The sequence below is a fragment of the Pseudophryne corroboree genome, chromosome 6 (genome assembly GCF_028390025.1).
Source record: "Pseudophryne corroboree isolate aPseCor3 chromosome 6, aPseCor3.hap2, whole genome shotgun sequence".
In the NCBI taxonomy this organism is placed as follows: Eukaryota; Metazoa; Chordata; class Amphibia; order Anura; family Myobatrachidae; genus Pseudophryne; species Pseudophryne corroboree.
This window is the reverse complement of record NC_086449.1, coordinates 183157622-183179481: the sequence shown is the minus strand read 5'-3', so window position 1 is coordinate 183179481 and position 21860 is coordinate 183157622. Positions and strand designations below refer to the sequence as shown.

Here is a 21860-nt window from a genome sequence, read left to right as displayed (position 1 = left end):
CTCATTTAGGGGCTGCTATTTAAGTAGCGTAAAAAGTGAAATTGCTCTGCGCATTCTCACAAAGCCAACACACGCATATGCGCAATTGCAGACCTGTGTGCACCTGACAACGCCTTGCAACTGGAGAGGCTGATGGGGGAGGGAAGGCGTATTCTAGCGGATGGTTAAATACAGCACTGGGCATGATCATGCAAAGCTCGAACTTGTAGTTCCACAACTGTAGCACCACTGTTTGTCCATCTCTGCTTTACTATACGGACAGCACGTAGGCTGGCAGGAATATCTGCGTATATGTATTATCTGTTCTATGCAGGGGTTAGCTGGAACGGTTACATTGCGGATAAGCATGGCATACCAGCATGGAATGTTATTGGGCATTAAGGATGGGAAGGGGCTGGTTACTACAACCAGGCTCCTTTACTGAGAGGGCATCACAATTAGCTATGATTTGGGAAGAAGACTGGCCCAGTGTGTGTTTGTATACAGAGGGGGCACGCCATAAGGGGAATGAAACATTCCCTTTGTTTATTTAAAGGTTATTAAAACAAACAGCACATGAACAAAAGACCACACATGGATGGAGAGGAAAACATGGCCAGGGAGGGGAGAAGTACAAGAGGGGAGACCCAAATGCTACAATAACAGACCCACGGCTCTGTGAAATTGACTGGGGGGTCAGAGTAAAACTTGTGTAAACGGAGGGTCTGCTAGAACAACACTACAACACAAACATACAGCCAGCAGGACACGCGTGTCAGGCCATTCGCTGTTATGGATTATCTACAAGACCCTAAATGGAAAACAGCCTCTGAAACCACAGGTAGAAACACACAAGCAGAGCACACATAATAGTGCAGACTGTATTACGTCAGAGTAGTGACACGTGGGCCTTCACAAATGGTATTAAAGTGTCGCAGCGCTTCTATGGATTTGTTACATATCTGTGTTTAAACCCATAAGTGTGTGTTATGCCTGATCTGGATTGTGGCTTTCGTATTTGTTCTGCACTATTCAGTTTACATAAAGAAATACTCTGTCCCTTGTACTCAGAAAGTGATCACCTAAGGGCTGCTGCTGAGACGGACACGTACTGTGCGGCTGATTCTGAGGCATCTGCAACTGATTTTCTGCACAGCTGTGTCTTTGTTGGAATCTTTGGATTGTAAGCTCTCACGCGCAGGGCCCTCTTCGCTCACATGTATTCCCTCTCTCACTTATACCATCATCTCCTACCCACTGCCAGCAATGGCACCTAACCTTTGGGTTTAACCAGAGCTGCTTATTTGGGTATTATGTCTAATGATGCACAGTGACCTAACTACATGATGGCTAGACTGGCAAATGTCCGGGGGACCACAGAGCTTCGGAGAGGCCTGTTGCTCAGAGCCTAGATTTTTGGACTCCCCAATCATTGCTGCTGGCTGGACCCCCTTGACCCCCCTCTGTCTGACGCTTACCTGAGGAGACTCAGTTAATGAAGCCCCTTGCGGGCTCGCTGTGCTTGCCACAGGTTCTATTCCGACTTTATGGGTGTCGTGGACACCCACGAGTGGGAATATTCCGGGGGCCTCTTGCCGGCATTCTGGTGGGCGAGATCCTAGCGTCGGTATGTTGACCGCCGGGATCATAACTACATCCCTTTTAACCCTTCCCTGCAGCCTCCAGTCCAAACTTGTAGTACCTACTCTATTAGAAGATCCAGAATGATCTAGGATGGCTCTTCTGGGTGCCTGAAAATGCAGGCATATGTCTCGGGCACCCTAGTCTGGTGTCACCCACTTCCCAAGTGAAGTGAGCGGTTAGGCAGCTCGATGACATAATTCACTCTGAATTGTGGTCTGTCATTCCCAATATCATACCACAATAGTGCTTTGTATAGCAGAGGTGGGGCACTCATCGTGCTGGCACTAAAGCTTTTTATGCAGGTCCATGGGCTCGCATCCACCCCTGCAAAGTCTTATGCAATCCCTTTAATTCCAGACTCAGACCTGGCAGAGCTACTGCACATACATGTTCTGTACATGTGTAAGTGGTCATTACCGGTGACGGAAAGAAGGATCCCTGTCTAAAATAAGTGATATTGTAGCCTGCTGTATGTTGACTGTAAATATTAACAATTCGGCAACATACATGTCTGACAACTTACGTTTAGAAACCAACCCCCCCCCCCCCCACCAACACACCCACGGCTTTATGCTGCATCCCTTAATGCGTGTGTATGTCTGTTGTATCCAGTCTACTATTTTCCAATCATCCAGTCACATAGAAATCAGCTCATGGCTCAAAATTACACCTAATTGTTACCAGGCATCTTCTCATGTTATTCCAAGATTTCTAGTCAACTTATTCTAAATTTTCTCTCTTCTTTCATCCATCTAGTGGTGTAATATAGTAATGCAGGCTTACGTCAATGTGGTTACTTATTATTCTCTTATTTATATGGCGTCACAAGCCGGGTTCCGCAGCGTCTTACAGTACATAAACTGAAGAGCAAAGCAGGAAAACAGTGACTTACAGTACAAGACAATGCGGGCAAGTACATGGTTTATAAACATAGCTGCATCAGCGGTCATAGCACTCTAATAAGCAGCAGGGCGGCAGAAACCAAGGGATAGGTGCGCTGTAGAGGAAGGAAAAGCACAAGGGGAGGGGTCCTGCTTGGGAGGGGCAAGTACTGTAATAATAATAATAATACATTTTATTTCTATAGCGCTCTTTCTCCAATAGGACTCAAGGCGCTTAACAGATACATAGCATAATATAGTACAGAAAATGATGAAGTAGATGGGTGACACAGATGGGGTAGACAGCGAGCATGGGGCAGTGGGTTAGAATGAGAGCTGGATGGCTTTGATGAAGAAGTGCGTCTTGAAAGCCCATTGAAGTTCTGTAGAGAGGTGATGGGGTATATTTACTGTGGTGTTGCCTATAGCAACCAATGAGATTCAAGCTATTATTTTTTAGAAGGCGATAGATAAATAAGTAGAATCTGATTGGTTGCTGTCAGCATCATCTCTACTTCTATAAACCCACCATTTAATAAATATACCCCAGAGAGTCTGATAGGGAGAGGTAGAGAGCACAGGCTAAATCTTGGAGGTGGTAGTGGGAGGAAGTAATCAGTAGCTAGGAGAGGCTGCAGTCAAATGTAAAGTGAAGAGGGCAGGCAGGAGTGTGAAGGGAGATAAGGTTAGAGATGTAAATGAAAGAGGAATGGGTGACCGCTTTGTGAGTGTGAGAAGCTTGAATTGGGTTCTATAAGGCAAACAATCTTTTAACATAATTTGGTGCACTCATTTCGCTGCAAAATAGTGATAATCTATTTAAGTCTAACTCCACTTGGCTTGCAACTAATTCTATAACTGGCCAGCACAATCTAGCCATAACGGTTTATTCCCTTGTCCTAGGAAGTCGCATGTGCAGCTGGCCAGAAAAACAGCCACACTTACGCATTTAAAGTATTTAAAGCATTTTAAGAGCTAATTATATCCAATGTCCTAGATGTAGATATAAAATACATTGTAAAGCATGGTACATAACTTTGTGACCTACTTGCCAAATCCTGGCTGTACTCATCGGGAGGGTGCACTCAGATGGTAGTGGCGTAGTGCGGCTTTACAAAGCCCTGATTTCTGGCAATGTGAAGTTGGCGCAGGGTCCTCAAGCCACCAGGACCACCCATCTCATTCATAGGGTAGGATATACTAAAGCCAAAAATGCAGACAAAACTATGAAAAGCCAATTTTCTGAGTTCTGGTCGCATTCCATTTGTACCAAGCACCTGAATGAGATACATTCCAGAGCTTGGACCCAGTGGGTAATACCATCTTTATGTGGCATTCCTAATAGATGTCTATGGACTTCTTTTCACATTTCCCCCTGATAGAGATCTGATCGGAACTCTCCCAGCATCTCCCATGGCACACGCGTCACTCTGCACTTCTATCGCAATGGACAGCTCTTATCGGGAGAGATGGTCCTTTGTGCGTTTTTAGGTATATACCAGTGTTATTAACGCCAGTATATACCATGATAAATGCCAGTATGTATCATGAATGTGATGCTTAGTGCATTCTGCCAATAGACATGAGTTGTTCTCACTTTATACCCCTTTCACATCACCAGAATAACCCGGGATATTGCCGGGTTGACACGGGTCGAGGTGCAGGGTGAAAGTGCCACTTTGAAATATCCGGAGTCGAGCAACCCGGCATTTTAACCCGGGAATAAAGTAGGGCTATACACGTGACGTAGTTATGTTACCCACGGTCACAATAACTCCCCCTACATCACGGCCCCTCACAATGCCGACTAGAAGACACTATTCCCACTCGTGCCCACGACACCCATAGAGTGGAAACAGAACAGAGCCTGCAAGGGACTTCAATGCCCCCCCCCTTGCGGTCATTCTGCAGCTGGGATCCCGGCAATGGGATGCTGCCTGCCGGGATTCCGTCCGCTGGTAACGCTGCCCCAACCCTTATACACAGGTCCAACCCGGGACGATGTGCACTGTTTAAGGCCCTGCCAGGGTTGTTCAACCAAGGAATCAAATAAAAGTCACTGGGTGGAATTCAATTGTTTGAAAAGTCAGTTGGGAGTCTGATTTTGCCTATCTAATAGACAGGAGAAAACAGACACCCAACCAACTTTTCAAACATTTAAATCCCCCCCATTGGATGTTCCCGAGTCTCCTTTGGTGATGTCAACAGCCAGAGCCCTGGACACACTGGCAGCACTCTGCAGACATCATCAAAGCTGCATTTTAGAAGCACAGCAGTGTGAGGGCATGGCCAATTAAAGTGATCAGGAGGTGAGGTAGCTGCTAAGGATCAGGGGAGAGGCAGAATTATGCAGCCAAATCACAGGCACTGTTAAAGATGCCTTAATATATAAAAACATTAGCAAGCTGCGTGAATCCTCTGGTTTCCACAGGACACAGCAGCAGGTCACCAAAAAAACATAAGCTGCAATAATCGCTCACTGGCTGTATCATACAGCAGTACAGTAGAAACACTCATGAAGTCAGGACTACACAAAGGTGCTCTGTCGGCCATGATTGTTGCAATGTTGTGAGCAGCCCCACCCCTCCTTTTTGTGAGCCACAAAAAATCAATTTAAAATAACATCCATTGGGGGCGATTCAAATGTTTGAAAAGTCAGTTGGGTGTCTGTTTTTCCTGTCTATTAGACTTTTCAAACATTTGAATCTCCCCCATTGTGTTTACAGGGCTGACCTGGGTGAGTGTGAAAGGGGCCAACTCGGGAATAACCCGGATCGGAAGTGCAGTGTGAAAGGGTCGGACCCAGGTTTGCGATGTGAAAGCAGTACATAGGTCTCTGAGACCTAAAGGATCTAAGCTAGTACTATAGATTTCTCCCATGTCTGCCCCAGGGCATACTTTATTAATATATACCATGCAACACTAAGGGGCATGTTCAACTGGGAGCAAAACATTTTTTAAAAAATATCTTGCGCAGTTTGGATTTTCCTGTAAGTTCAAGATGTTTAGTATTCAATTGGGTGCAAGTTTTTTAATTTTTCTTCTTCAGACTAGTCCAATTTTTCCTAAAATGCATATTTTAAGGAAGGATTGTCAGGACTTGCTTGGAACCCTTTGGACACCCCACTAAATACTAAATAAGCAATAGAAAGTTACAAATTAGCTTAATTAGTCCATAAATACTCACCTTCTACAGCATTGTCCTCCTCCTCCGCTTCTTGAAGTTGTCTCTTCTACTCAGTGTCGCAGATAGCAGCTTCCAATGACTGGGCACAGGTACTACCTCTAACCCTGCATCCCCTGTTCTAAACTACACTACCGCTCACCTGAGCCCCCGGCACTACACTTAACCCTGCAACCCCTCCCTGCACTACACTACCGCTCACCCTGAATCCCCTCCCACACACACTACTAATCACCCTGCACTCCCTTCCTGCAGACACAGCTCCATTGCTCACCCTCCATGCACACACTATACTACACTACCACTCGCCCAGCACCTCCCCACACACACTGCACTAAACTACCCCTACCACTGCACCCCCTCCCTGCACCACTGCTCACCCTGCAAGCCACTCCCCGCTACACTATCCCTAACCCTGCACCCCCTCCCTGCATTCAGCATCGGCCACCTGTGGGCAGCTGCATGCAGATTTCGAAAACAAAAAATAAATTCCCTCCCGTCGCTGAAAATTAGACTCGAGGTCCGCAGATCCCATACTTAATTGAATATGCCTAAGCAGCACATTACTATAGTTTCCCATAGTTGGAGCATTGGGGGTCATTCCGAGTTGATTGCTCCCTAGCTATTTTTTGCAGCGCTGCGATCAGATAGTCGCCGCCTATGGGGGGGGTGGGGTGTATTTTTGCTTTGCATGCGTGCGAACGCTTGTGCAGCCGAGTTGTACAAAAACAGTTTGTGCAGTTTCCGAGTAGGTCTGGACTTACTCAGTTGCTGCGATCACTTCAGCCTGTCCGGTCCTGACGTCAGACACCCGCCCTGCAAACGCTTGGACACGCCTGCGTTTTTCCAACCACTCCCTGAAAACGGTCAGTTGACACCCATAAACGCCTACTTCCTGTCAATCTTCTTGCGATCGGCTGTGCGAATGGATTCTTCGTTAAATCCATCGCCCAGCACTGATCCGCTTTGTACCCGTATGACGCGCCTGCGCATTGCGGTGCATGCGCAATTTTGACCTGATCGCAGCGCTGCAAAAAATTGCTAGCGTGCGATCAGGTCGGAATGACCCCCTCTGGTCCTTATTTATGACCAACAAAATTAACGGACATCAAAGTTATGACTTTCCTGCAGACTATTACTTTCAAGACAGACAACAGCAAAGCATATGCGTATAATCAGGGGAGTAGTGTAGGCAGAGCAGGTCAAGCTACCGTAATTGGATATTCCCCATAGAATTTGAGGGCAGATAAGAACCATTTGGCCCATCTAGTCTGCCCAAAACACCTCTGTTATTTGAGTTTCTCTAAAACTAAAGCCTGTTTTGAATCAAAATGTATCAAGAAATGTGGTCTGGGTTGTGGTACTTGTTTTCTAGTTGACATTCATAGCCCAGCATTTATTAAAGCCATTTTCTTTCAGTCCCAAATACAGAAACAATGATGCAGATAAAAAGGCAAATGTTAAATCAGTAGGTTCCCACATAGCTTGAAAAAAATAAACGAAAAACCAAGCAGCTCCACCTTGTGGTAACATTTCAGAATGCAACATTTTCGGAGTCCTTTTAAAAACAAGCCTCTGTCAGTGGGCATGCGACTAATTGGGAGTTATGACCTCTTTGGCAGAAAAGCCCAGAAAAGAAGAGACGTGATCTGTGGACAATAAACATTTTGTTCCCTTTACTATAAGAGAGGCTCAGGCAGATGCAGACAATTACAACTCATGATTCTCTGCACCGTTACATGACCTTCTTTTAAGTTATTAAGTGTATTTTGTGTAATATGCACTGAAAACTAAAAAGACATCTATTACCAAGAATGTTTTTTATTTCCTCAAAGAACAATACACAGTACATTTGACCCGTCACATTCATTGAGATTAAAATACATTTGTAGAAGTGTAAAGTTAAATACAAGATGCTGCAATAACTATGCCCCATAGGCTTACTGGAACATTTCTCTATGTATTTCCCAACATTTCATAACACTCTCAAACAGAAGATAGATGTATTCAAAGGATGAACATCCTGTAAGTGATGACAGGACATGATATGCTGGTTTGGCGTGGACTAAGGCAGTGGACATTATTACACAGCATGTGATGACAGTAACAATGCGTTATCACTTTTTACTTTCACAGTCTGCACCTCATAAATGAAGAGGACAGTATGCTTTTATGGCATCCCTCGCAATTGAGGCAGAGATTAAGTTAACTACACAAAGAAATGTAATAAATATATATTATAGGTCTGAAATGCGCATGCCAGACAGCCGATGGCCGTCTCAGCCCTGCGATCGCCTCTGCCTGATTGACAGGCAGAGGTGGTCGCTGTGCGGGAGGGGGTGGGGCTTTATGGACGCTGTCCGGGCAACGCAGACGTGCCCGGGCCATGCAGGGGGCGGGCGGTGGCGGCTGCGTGACGTCCCACGCAGCAGCTGCGACCTGGACAGCGACGAGTAGCTCCCTGCCAGCGCACAGGAGCTGCGCTGGTAGGGAGCTACTCTTCAAGTACAAAGGCACTGCACAGCTTTTGTACTTGTGCGGCGGGGTAGGGCCTGACATGCGGGGCGGACTAGCCTTGTGCTGGGCTTCCCCCCGCATGTCAGGGAAGCTGATCGTAGATGTACTAAATTTAGCACATCTACGATTAGGTCTGAATTAGGCCCAATGTGCCCAAGTGCTGGGAAGCACTCGCTCCCCATCTCTGGCAACTCTCAGCTCTTGTGCCGGTGTACAGCAGAGGAAGAGAGACGCAGACATCCACCAAGTGTGATCAGCTCACTAGCTGCTCACTTCTATGCGATTGGCCTGGCAGACACTCTACATCTACAGAGTGGAAAGGAAACTGTGTTGCATTATAATACTACTAATCTACCTCACTATAAACTCTGCCCCTATGCTGGCAGGTCCTCCATAAAACATTAATATGTTAATTTACATTATAGAGATAAGAGCAACTCCTCCTGAAACATTCAATGACAGTCGGTCCATCGGCAAGAGATCAACTTTCTGGATTTGGAAAAGTTTTTTGATAAAGGGAGTAAAAACTCTTACATTTTCTTGCTTTTCTCTACATTTGAGTAGATCTGTGATTAGCGGGTATATTTTTGGAGGAGCCATTATAAAGTACATTATTCAGAACAAGATGACTCTGCCGTCAGATAATCATACATCCATTTCTATGCACTGCCACGCTAATAAAGAACTGGTCTGGTGGTTTCCTCTGCAGTGTTATCCTGCCCAGGTGTCCTCAGTGCTCTTGTACAGAAAGGTCACCCAACTTCTCTTCTGTGCTAGTGACACTGGGATCTCCTTTTACTGGCTTGGAGTAGACCCTCTCCCCAAAAATGGTGCTACCAATACGGACACTGGTGGAACCCACCTCAACCTAGAAGGAGAGAGAGGATATGAATTAAAGGGTAGTGGGAGTGGTTATTTGTAATTTTGAGAGTCTGAAAGCACTACCCTCTATCCTTCCATTCAACACAACTTGGTACAAACGCCAGCAGCCTTTCCTTCTTTTATCTATGCCAAGCCGCATTGTAAAGACTGACGTCCCGATTCGGATTTGTATGCAAGCTCGATGGTTTACAAATGGTTAGTGCTCTGGATCTTGCGATATTGCTCGCAGGCTCCTCTTAGCTGCAGATTGATTGACAAGCTGAAGTGTCTACGGGGCAGCAAACGCCGGGCCCAGCATCTGCAATTTCTGATACAGGTTTTCTGGATCTGGCTGTTCAAATCCTACGGCCAGTCTGAAGTAGCTTCACCATACACACAGACTAACCGTGTTCTGTTACAGATGGTCGCCATGGTGATGCAATGCACGGAACTTGCAGATGCATTCAGCAGGAGGAGTCTACCTCCTACAGATGTCTCCTGCTGCATTTGCATTTTATTTGTATGGTACTGCACAGTGCATTGGGTATGAAATGCCAGCATTCGGGACGCCGGCTGTCAGAATACAGACAGTGGCATCCCAATGGTGGGAATCCAGACAGGGGAAAGAGGCAAGTATACTTACCTTTCGCCACTGCCCCCCTAACCCTAACCGTCCCTACCAACAGCCTAAACCTAACCCCCCCCCCCCCCCCCCCTCCCCCCTCCTTCCCTAACCCTCCCCAGGGGGGAGCCCAACCTCACCACCACCCTCACACAGCCTAAACCTAATCCCCCCTCAACCATGGCAGGTCGGTAGAGGAGGTGGCATAAGGAAGAACAGCCCTGCCCCAAGCATCCACAGCTGTATAGGCCGCAGGATGTGCGCCCAGATGCCATTCTAGGCGCTCTACACACCAAATGCAGGTACCATGAGGTAGCGACAGTGCTGCCCCCATGGCCCTGCCCATAGCTCGGTGGCACCTTTCATACACTCGAGCTTCCCCAAAATGGCCAACTTGGCCAAAACAAGTGCATTCAAGTGGACAATAAGCTTTCCATTGTACCATCTGCATTGGGCAACACGGTAAATCTATATGCGACAAACAATCTGTCATCTACGTAGTAATAAGGAGACCAAGTATTGTGTGTACTCACGGCATGCTCAAAGTCGGAGGACATCCCCATGCTTAGCTCCACCGCATCCAGTGGAAGCCCCAGTGTCTCACACACTTCCTCCCGCTGTTTCAGCAGCAACTGTACAGGATAGTAGTAACAAAGAGATGAACACAGCTTGTCCACAGAATCAGCATTATCCCTCATCTGCCCTACACACACACACACACACACACATACACACACAGCAACCTAGTCCCCAAGCCATTTACATCATCATCATTTTCTGCACGCGATGTATACCAAGAGTGGTTTATACAGGTCAGAGACAACTCACTAAGTGACTGTTTTCTTCATGTTAAACCCCACCATATAAAAAGGCGATCATGTTAAAACGCAGAACACACAAAGATTTACCCCAAAGTCCTGAAGTAGGGATTATAGCATTAACTTTTTATCTACACACTACACCAGTTTTAGTGACGATCTTAGTAAGTAATAGGGACAGAAACAGGGATTTTTAAACTTGCTTAAACTTTATTGGTCACTTAAAAATAAAAGCCAAGACAGACCTTTAGGAGTCAGTTCTCCCATATTTTCTTACTAGTATATCCAATGCAATCTGTATCTACAGTAACAGTAAGCATAATAGTACAGTGATTCTCCAACACTGCCTTCAGGACCCCAAACAGCTCACATTTTCCAGGTGACCTAGAAGGCGCCCAGGTGTGTTCATTACTCACCAACACATTTTAAGAGATCAACTGGTGGAGCCAATTAGGTCACTTGTGGTTCTGTGAGGAGACCTGGAAAACAGGTACTGTTTGGAGTCATGAGGACAGAGATTGAGCATCTGTGTAATAGTGGGTCAAATAGCAATGCTTTGCAGGAGTTACCCGATTTAGTCATACCAAGCAAGGCCCTATGGCCTGCTGACCTGGAGGAATTCCCTAGCGATGTCACATAGTGCCATAACAGGGATTTCCCGGTACAATGCAGACACATTCCAGTTCTATCGCATTGTGCAAACATTGTTCTCGTTTGACTGCCAATTGTAAAAATCATGGGGCACCTACGATGAAATAACAGAAAGCAGCACCTACGAAACATGAACGTGACTTTTATTCACACACAGGAAAGTGGAGACATTTTAGACTGTCAGGACATTTATTAAGCCAGAGGACATAATTAAGTACGTGAAAGTCACATAGGATAAAGAAACAGATTAACAATATCATTTAGTTTTACAGGACTGTAACCAGCTACCTAGATACCTGAAAGTCAGGGTTATGCCCTTGTGTGATATCGTGGCCAAAGCTTCCTATGGTCATAAGTCCCACAAACTCCAAACCTAGGCACTTCTCCTTGATATGTTTTACTAGCCCAATAGTGTCTGATGGAGCAAGGCCATGTTTACCTGAGAGAAACAAATAAAAAGAGTTAGGATGTATCATCAAACACTTAACATACAAACAACCCCATCATATGCCCTCCCTCCATATCAGTTAAAAGATATATTAAATAATGTCTCTGATGGCCATTACTTTCTTCACTACTGGTGTTGACTTGGACCATGACCTTCAACTTCTCCACTGATCCCTTTCTCTGCCAGGACGCATTGACCTTATCCGCAAGCTTCACAGAGTCTAAGGTCTCCAATATGTGCAAGTTCGGAACAGCTGGGAGAGGAGGAAAGATGAAATCGTTGAATTCCTAAGAATACTGAGACTATTAGAAAAGATTACATTACTGTCAAACGTTTTAGGACTCCCCCATTCTCCAGGTTTTATTGACATTTAAACAATTCTAGTCCAGTGAATAACCTGAAATGGTATACAGGTAGAGGAGAATAATAATAATAATAATAATAATAATAATATTATTAATAATAAAAACCCCACAAGGTTAGGTTACCAAAAACTAAAATAAAAAATTTGCATTTTAATAATAATAATAATAATAATAATTAAAAAAACAAAAAAAACAAAATAAAAGCCTTCTTCAGGGGACAGGTAATGGGTAAATAACATACAGATGTTCTGCAGCATTGAAAAAGACTTGCCTGAGCCATGAAGCACTGCCAGTGGATTGCTGAACACTGGAGTGCAGGTCATATTGACCGATGGATCCAAATTTGTATCTTTGGCTCATCACGCAGAGTTTTGTATGATGCTGAATAGGTGAAAGTATGGTTCCTTCGTGCATCAGGCGTATTTACGAAATGGTGGCTTTTACAAGCTTGTTCAAGCACAAAATGTAAAAGGGCAATACTTTTAATAGCAAAACACCCCATGTTATCCTATTAAAAGCATTGCCCTTTTACCGTTCGAACTTAAAAAGGTCCGGAAACGGTGGCTTTTACCAGCTGTCACTTTGTAAATAAACCTGTGACACCAAATTTCAGACAAGGAGGAGGGAGTGTGGTGTCCTGGGGCTCTTTTGCTGTATCCCGAGTCGGCGACTTGCACAGAGTGAATATGACTGGCACCCTGAACCAAAAGGGCAAACGCAGCATATTGTATCACTATGCAATACCATCTGGCCTACGCCTAGTTGGTCAAGGGTGGTTCATCCTACAGCAAGATAATGACCCAAAACATACCTCCAGGCTGTGTCAGAACTACCTACTGAATGAGGAAAACAACAAGACCATTGGCTTCAAATAATGGAATGGCTAGCACAACTTCCCGATCAATAAAAGAATGACACTAGTCTGTTTGGTGGTTATATCTACAAAAGTTGGCTATGTTGATAAGCCAAAAATGTTGCTAAGTTCTGTAGTGGTGGTGAAAGGTGTGTGCAGCTATTGTAAGGCAGAAGCATTATCAGCCACTAATAAAGCAGTCCTTCGGTTCTGCTGGTGTGGTATGGATGTTATAAGAGGAGACAGTGGAAGATGAAGTCATGAAACTGGAAGCTATGACAGCAGCCACTGATCTCTGCACTGATGAAGAAAGTAGTGTCGCAGCTGCTCATTGGTCTGTTCTTCAGAGAAGGTGGTACAGTGCTACTATTCATGAGGACTCAGACAATTCATTTGGATAGAAAACTACTTTCTCCAACGTCCTAGTGGATGCTGGGGACTCCGAAAGGACCATGGGGAATAGCGGCTCCGCAGGAGACTGGGCACAAAGTAAAAGCTTTAGGACTAGCTGGTGTGCACTGGCTCCTCCCCCTATGACCCTCCTCCAAGCCTCAGTTAGATTTTGTGCCCGAACGAGAAGGGTGCAATCTAGGTGGCTCTCCTGAGCTGCTTAGAGTAAAAGTTTAAATAGGTTTTTTTATTTTCAGTGAGACCTGCTGGCAACAGGCTCACTGCATCGAGGGACTTAGGGGAGAGAAACGAACTCACCTGCGTGCAGAGTGGATTGGGTTTCTTAGGCTACTGGACATTAGCTCCCGAGGGACGATCACAGGCCCAGCCATGGATGGGTCCCGGAGCCGCGCCGCCGGCCCCCTTACAGATGCTGAAGCAAGAAGAGGTCCATAAATCGGCGGCAGAAGACTTTCCTGTCTTCATAAGGTAGCGCACAGCACTGCAGCTGTGCGCCATTGCTCTCAGCACACTTCACACTCCGGTCACTGAGGGTGCAGGACGCTGGGGGGGGGGCGTCCTGGGAAGCAATGAATTTACCTTAGTTGGCGAAAAATACATCACATATAGCTCCTGGGCTATATGGATGTATTTAACCCCTGCCAGGTTTCCAGTAAAAAGCGGGAGAAGAGCCCGCCGTGAAGGGGGCGGGGCCTATCTCCTCAGCACACAGCGCCATTTTTCCCACACAGCTCCGCTGGTAGGAAGGCTCCCAGAATCTCCCCTGCATCCTGCAACTACAGAAACAGGGTAAAAAAGAGAGGGGGGCACTTATTTGGCAAAATAACAGATATAAGCAGCTATAAGGGATAGACACTTATTGTAAGGTTGTCCCTATACATATATAGCGCTCTGGTGTGTGCTGGCAAACTCTCCCTCTGTCTCCCCAAAGGGCTAAGTGGGTCCTGTCCTCTATCAGAGCATTCCCTGTGTGTGTGCTGGGTGTCGGTACGTGTGTGTCGACATGTATGAGGAGGAAAATGATGTGGAGGCGGAGCAGAGTGTCTGTAACAGTGATGTCACCCCCTAGGGGGTCGACACCTGAGTGGATGTACTGTTGAACATTACGTGACAGTGTCAGCTCTATATAAAAAAAACAGTGGTTGACATGAGACAGCCGGCTACTCAGCTTGTGCCTGTCCAGACGTCTCATAGGCCGTCAGGCAGATGGCAGATACAGACGCCGACACGGATACTGACTCCTGTGTCGACGGTGAAGAGACAACCGTGATTTCCAGTAGGGCCACACGTTACATGATTGAGACAATGGAAAATGTTTTATACATTTCTGATAATACGAGTACCACCAAAAAAGGGGTATTATGTTCGGTGAGGGAAAAACTACCTGTAGTTTTCCTGAATCTGAGAAATAAAATGTGTGATGATGCGTGGGTTTCCCCCCGATAACAATTAATAATTTCTTAAAAAGTATTGGCTGCATACCCTTTCCCGCCAGAGGTTAGGATGCATTGGGAAACACCCCCTAGGGGGGATAAGGCGCTCACACGCTTGTAAGAACAAGGGCTCTACCCTCTCATGAGATGGCCGCCCTTAAGGATCCTGCTGATAGAAAGCAGGAGGGTATCCAAAAAAAGGTATTTACACACATACTGGTTTTATACTGCGACCAGCTATCGCCTCAGCCTGGAGGTGCAGTGCTGGGTTGGCATGGTCGGATTCCCTGACTGGAAATATTGATATCCTAGATAAGGATAGTATATTATTGCCTATAGAGCATTTAAAAGATGCATCTCTATATATGCATGATGCACAGCGGAATAATTGCCGACTGGCATCAAGTATAAGTGCGTTGTCCAATTCTACCAGTAAAATGGTCAGGTGATGCGGATTCCAAACGTCATTTGGAAGTATTGCCTTTGAAAGGGGACATTTGGGGTCGGTCTTTTAGACCTGGTGGCCACGGCAACAGCTGGGAAATCCACGTTTGTACCCCAGGTCGCCTCTCAAAATAAGACGCCGTATTATCAGGCGCAGTCCTTTGTTGGCAAGCGGACAAAAGGTTCCTCTTTTCTGCTCGTGACAGAGGGAGAGGAAAAAGGCTGCAGAGATCAGCCAGTTCCCAGGAACAGAAACCCTTTCCAGCCTCTGCCAAGCCCTCAGTATGACGCTAGGGCTTTACAAGCTCAGGCACGGTGGGGGCCCGTTCTCAATGAATTTCAGTGCGCTGTGGGCTCACTCGCAAGTAGACCCCTGGATCCTTCAGGTAATATCTCAGGGGTACATATTGGAATTCGAGACGTCTCCCCCTCGCCGTTTCCAAAAGTCGACTTTACCGACGTCTCCCTCTGACAGGGAGGCAGTTTTGGAAGCCATTCACAAGCTGTATTCCCAGCAGGTGATAATCAAGGTACCCCTCCTGCAACAGGGAACGGGGTATTATTCCACACTATTGTGGTACCGAAGCCAGACGGCTCGGTGAGACAGATTCTAAGATCTAAAATCTTTGAACACTTACATACAGAGGTTCAAATTCAAGATTGAGTCACTCAGAGCAGTGATTGCGAACCTGGAAGAAGGGGACTACATGATGTCTCGGGACATCAAGGATGCTTACCTTCATGTCAAAATTTACCCTTCTCACCAAGGGTACCTCAGGTTTATGGTACAGAACTGTCACTATCAGTTCAGACGCTGCCGTAGGGATGGTCCACGGCACCCCGGGTCTTTACCAAGGTAATGGCCGAAATGATGATGTTCCTTCGAAGGAAGGGAATTTTAGTTATCCCTTACTTGGACGATTCCCTGATAAGGGTAAGATCCAGGGAACAGTTGGAGGTCGGTGTAGCACTATCTCAGATAGTGTTGCGGCAGCACGATTGGATTCTCAATATTCCAAAATCGCAGCTGGTTCCGTCGACGTGTCTTCTGTTCCTAGGGATGATCCTGGACACAGTCCAGAAAAAGGTGTTTCTCCCGGAGGAGAAAGCCAGGGAGTTATCCGAGCTAGTCAGGAACCTCCTCAAACCGAGCCAAGTCTCAGTGCATCAATGCACAAGGGTCCTGGGTAAAATGGGGGCTTCCTACGAAGCAATCCCATTTGGCAGATTCCACGCAAGAACATTCCAGTGGGACCTGCTGGACAAATGGTCCGGGTCGCATCTTCAGATGCATCAGCGGATAACCCTGTCACCAAGGACAAGGGTGTCCCTCCTGTGGTGGTTGCAGAGTGCTCATCTTCTAGAGGGCGGCAGATTAGGCATTCAGGACTGGGTCCTGGTAACCACGGATGCCAGCCTGCGAGGCTGGGGAGCAGTCACACAGGGAAGGAATATCCAGGACTTATGGTCAAGCCTGGAGACATCACTTCACATAAATATCCTGAAGCTAAGGGACATTTACAATGCTCTAAGCTTAGCAAGACCTTTGCTTCAAGGACAGCCGGTGTTGATCCAGTCGGACAACATCACGGCAGTCACCCACGTAAACAGACAGGGTGGCACAAGAAGCAGAAGGGCAATGACAGAAGCTGCAAGGATTCTTCGCTGGGCGGAAAATCATGGGATAGCACTGTCAGCAGTATTCATTCCGGGAGTGGACAACTGGGAAGCAGACTTCCTCAGCACGACCTCCACCCGGGGAGAGTGGGGACTTCACCCAGAAGTCTTCCACAGGATTATAAACCGTTGGGAAAAACTCGACAGGTATTGCGCCAGGTCCAGGGACCCTCAGGCAATAGCTGTAGACGCTCTGGTAACACCGTGGGTGTACCAGTCAGGGTATGTGTTTCCTCCTCTGCCTCTCATACCCAAGGTACTGAGATTGATAAGATGGTGAGGAGTAAGCACTATATTCGTGGCTCCGGATTGGCCAAGAAGGACTTGGTAACCGGAACTTCAAGAGATGCTCACGGAGGATCCGTGGCCTCTACCTCTAAGAAGGGACCTGCTCCAGCAAGGACCCTGTCTGTTCCAAGACTTACCGCGGCTGCGTTTGACGGCATGGCGGTTGAACGCCGGATCCTGAAGGAAAAAGGGCATTCCGGATGAAGTCATCCCTATCCTGATCAAAGCCAGGAAGGATGTAACCGCAAAAACATTATCACCGCAATTGGCGAAAATATGTTGCGTGGTGCGAGGCCAGTAAGGCCCGACGGTGGAAATTCGACTGGGTCGATTCCTACATTTCCTGCAAACAGGAGTGTCTATGGGCCTGAAATTGGGGTCCATTAAGGTTCAAATTTCGGCCCTGTCAATTTTCTTCCAAAAAGAACTAGCTTCAGTCCCTGAAGTTCAGACGTTTGTAAAAGGGGTACTGCATATACAGCCTCCTTTTGTGCCTCCAGTGGCACTTGGGATCTCAATGTAGTTTTTTTTGGGATTCCAAAAGTCACATTGGTTTGAACCACTTAAATCTGTGGAGTTAAAATATCTCACATGGAAAGTGGTCATGCTGTTGGCCCTGGCCTGGGCCAGGCGCGTGTCAGAATTGGCGGCTTTATCCTGTAAAAGCCCTTATCTGATTTTCCATTCGGACAGGGTGGAATTGAGGACTCGTCCTCAATTTCTCCCTAAGGTATTTTCAGCATTTCACTTAAACCAACCTATTGTGGTGCCTGCGGCTACTAGGGACTTGGAGGATTCCAAGTTGCTGGACGTAGTCAGGGCCCTGGAAATATATGTTTCCAGGACGGCTGGAGTCAGAAAATCTGACTCGCTGTTTATCCTGTATGCACCCAACAAGCTGGGTGCTCCTGCTTCTAAGCAGACGATTGCTCGTTGGATTTGCAGTACAATTCAGCTTGCACATTCTGTGGCAGGCCTGCCACAGCCAAAATCTGTAAAAGCCCATTCCACACGGAAAGTGGGCTCATCTTGGGCGGCTGCCCGAGGGGTCTCGGCTTTACAACTTTGCCGAGCAGCTACTTGGTCAGGGGCAAACACGTTTGCTAAATTCTACAAATTTGATACCCTGGCTGAGGAGGACCTAGAGTTCTCTCATTCGGTGCTGCAGAGTCATCCGCACTCTCCCGCCCGTTTGGGAGCTTTGGTATAATCCCCATGGTCCTTTCGGAGTCCCCAGCATCCACTAGGACGTTAGAGAAAATAAGAATTTACTTACCGATAATTCTATTTCTCATAGTCCGTAGTGGATGCTGGGCGCCCATCCCAAGTGCGGATTGTCTGCATTACTTGTACATAGTTATTGTTACAAAAATCGGGTTATTGTTGTTGTGAGCCATCTTTTCAGAGGCTCCTTCTGTTATCATGCTGTTAACTGGGTTCAGATCACAAGTTGTACGGTGTGATTGGTGTGGCTGGTAATGAGTCTTACCCGGGATTCAAAATCCTTCCTTATTGTGTACGCTCGTCCGGGCACAGTATCCTAACTGAGGCTTGGAGGAGGGTCATAGGGGGAGGAGCCAGTGCACACCAGCTAGTCCTAAAGCTTTTACTTTGTGCCCAGTCTCCTGCGGAGCCGCTATTCCCCATGGTCCTTTCGGAGTCCCCAGCATCCACTACGGACTATGAGAAATAGAATTATCGGTAAGTAAATTCTTATTATTCCACACTGTTCAACTTATATTCCTGAACTCCAGCTAATATTCCCAAGACACCGGTTTCTAGTAAGCAGATACAGTATTCATGGGAATGCATCTTACTAGCCCACAAAACTGCAGGCTCCACTGTCAGAAGACAAGCGCACTTCAAGCTCATACCTGGAGAAAATGGGTCAGAACTTAGGGGGGTAATTCAGAGTTGATCGCAGCAGCAAATTTGTTAGCAATTGGGCAAAACCATGTGCACTGCAGGGGGGCCAGATATAACATTTGCAGAGAGAGTTAGATTTGGGTGGGGTGTGTTCAAACTGAAATTTAAAATGCAGTGTAAAAATAAAGCAGACAGTATTTACTCTGCACACAAACAAAATAACCCACCCAAATCTAACTCTCTCTGCAAATGTTATATCTGCCCCCCCTGAATTACACATGGTTTTGTCCATTAGAGAACAAATTTGCTGCTGCGGTCAACTCTGAATTACCCCCTTAGGCACGTATGCTTCATTAAGGGATGGCTGGATAACCACACTAGTCACAGATCAGAAATGAATACAGATGGAGTTAGCCATTAGCGCGGACATACATGCACGTATGTATATACCAGTTTTCCCAGTAAGTTTTGATATCCATATTTCTATTATGGAAGCATCTAAAATCTACATGTACACATGTGCACACATTTCATCTCTTACCAACGATCTTGTTAATGTGGTGTTTCTGCACATGTCCAATGAAATGCCATTTAATCTCTGGGCAGGATGACAAGATCTGCAAGGGGAGAGGAGTAATGAGTATGACGGCATGTTTTATAATATGGGCACTTGCAGAAATCACTGTTCTTTCATTTTATAAAATCACCAACAATAAGATAATAATAGGTCTACACAACTGACCTACTTACTTATCGCATTCGCTTTACCCACCCACAGAGCAACAAACCTACGGATACCCTCCATGCTGTACAACCTGCTCCCATACTTTAGTCCTTAGTTGTGCAGATTTGTCAGTCTGCACCAAAGTCCTGTCTTCAAATCCTACCCCCTACATCTATACTGTAGTTGTAACAACTCAGCAATGGCTGCACTTGATTTGATTGCAAGCCTTTCAGAACAGGGCCTCAGTTATGGGAGGCACTCGATATCCCGGCTGTTAGGATCCCGACGCTCTGCATACCGGCGCCAGGATACCGACAACTATTCTCCCTCTTGGGGTGTCCACGACACCCCTGGAGGGAAAATAAATAGTGTGCCACCTTGCCCGCAGCGTGGCGTTCCCGCAAGGGGCTCTTTTGTGCTTGTCCCGCTGCCGGCATTCCTGCGGTCGGTATCCCGGCGCCGGTATGCTGGGCTACTATTAAAGAGAATCAACTACCACTAAGCATAAAGGAATACTATAGAAATAAATAAAACCGGCAATAGATTTATGAAAATATCTTACATTTGTGTCTGAGGCCTTCTCAACTAATTCTTGTACCTAGGGAAGCAATAAAAGGAAAATAGATTGTAGTTATTACATTTAACTAATGCTGTCAAAGTTAATTTGCTATTTTGCACACTACAAATAAAAACATCCAATATTAAAAAATATTTAAACAAAAGGCAGATTCAATTAACAGCAGGGTTACTCATGGCTAATTGCCCTGTCCTGAGCAATTCAATTACCTGCTGATACCCTCAACATTAATCCCCAAAGGGTGCACTTAACGTAATCTTTTTCTTGCATCAGGAACTGTGAGCAAAAATCCATGTGAAATTCATCCTTTTAGGATTAACATGTAAGGAAACCCATACATTCCTGTCCTTAACAAGGAATCTATGGGTTAATGTGGATACACTGCGTGGGGGGCACATCCCATTCAAATTAATACTTTGCTGGTTACCTGCTTAATCTTTATTCACCCATCAGAAGCGGCATTCCGTGCATGAAATAACGCCACTGCATGGAGTGCCGCTTCTGATGGGTGATATATTATAATTATACGTATAACGATCGTACTTTGCCACGCTCTGTCCACAACAGGACTTGTTCCCTAAGAAGAGGGGCAGACAGGGTTGAGGAGCCTGCTGTTACCTGCAGGAAGGGTTTTATACACAGCTGCACAACATAAGTGTGATTGGCCTAGGATGTGTGGAGGGGATTAAAGGACCTTGGGATCCGGTCGGTGGGATTTCAGCCGCTGAATTGCAGCCGGACGATATCTAGGGCTGGTGGGTTTCAGCTAGTGTCAGGAAGTCGTGGAGTTTTTCTAATGTTGTGTGTCACAAAGCTTCTGTGATGGGGAAGGGGAGAGCCTTCTCACTAAGCAGACCGGAGCTAGGAGTCAGTTGTGAGCAGGACTCTACAATCAGGAGCGGTTCTAGGCGCAGGTAAGTGCCTGTGGCGCTGAGGCCTGAGGGCACGGCAGCAGTCTCCCTGCAGGCACCCGCCCGCACCCTGGCTGAAGCAGGCGCCGTAGGCTGTGTGGGCGTCTGCTGCAGCCAGCAACATCACTACTGAGCTGCGGCTTCCGGCTCAGGTAGTGTGCGGCGCTATGGGAGAGACGTTGTGACGTCTCTCCTATAGATCTGAGGAGCGAGCGGCCAGGCGGATGTCAGCGGTCCAGAAGCAGGAGCAGGGATGGTGAGTATTGTGTTGTGCATGTCTGTGTGTAAGCGGCGCTGCTAGGTGGCATCTCTACTGGGGACATGGGGCACCAAAAGGAAACTTTTGCCATGGGCACCAGAAGGTCTCGAACCGGCCCCGTCTACAATATTTTATAGTTTTTAAGCAATCCTACCTCTTATCATTGTTGTTTGCAATTGTAAAGCACAACGGAATTTGCTGTGCTAGACAAGAAACTTCAGAAATAAATAAGCATACATACACAATTCATTATTTTGTGTCTTTGTTATAACTGCACTAATAAGCCCCAAGGTGATCTGAAAGTGATCTAGCACCAAAATAGCCAGATCTTGTATTATTTGGCCACACGTGTTTGTACTCAGTTTAGAGAATTGTCTTATTCAGGCCATGTGGTCCGCATTGCATGAGAACATGTACCACAGTAGTTACTAGATCATGCCAATAAGG

At 46.4% G+C, this 21860-nt stretch overlaps 1 protein-coding gene across 3 annotated transcripts in view; it reads right to left on the bottom strand.

The window, feature by feature from the left end:
- Positions 1 to 7493: 7493 nt before the first annotated feature.
- PLPBP (pyridoxal phosphate binding protein) overlaps positions 7494 to 21860 on the bottom strand; it is a 45135-nt gene continuing 30768 nt past the window's right edge. For all 3 annotated transcript variants that reach the window (XM_063925455.1, XM_063925456.1, XM_063925454.1), the window contains exons 3-8: positions 20229 to 20264; positions 19484 to 19559; positions 11724 to 11858; positions 11454 to 11596; positions 10222 to 10320; positions 7494 to 9073 (exon numbers count right to left, since the gene is read on the bottom strand). In XM_063925455.1, the coding sequence (XP_063781525.1) occupies positions 8936 to 9073; positions 10222 to 10320; positions 11454 to 11596; positions 11724 to 11858; positions 19484 to 19559; positions 20229 to 20264 (627 nt within the window). In that variant the 3' untranslated portion in view covers positions 7494 to 8935. The remainder of the gene's footprint in view (positions 9074 to 10221; positions 10321 to 11453; positions 11597 to 11723; positions 11859 to 19483; positions 19560 to 20228; positions 20265 to 21860) is intronic.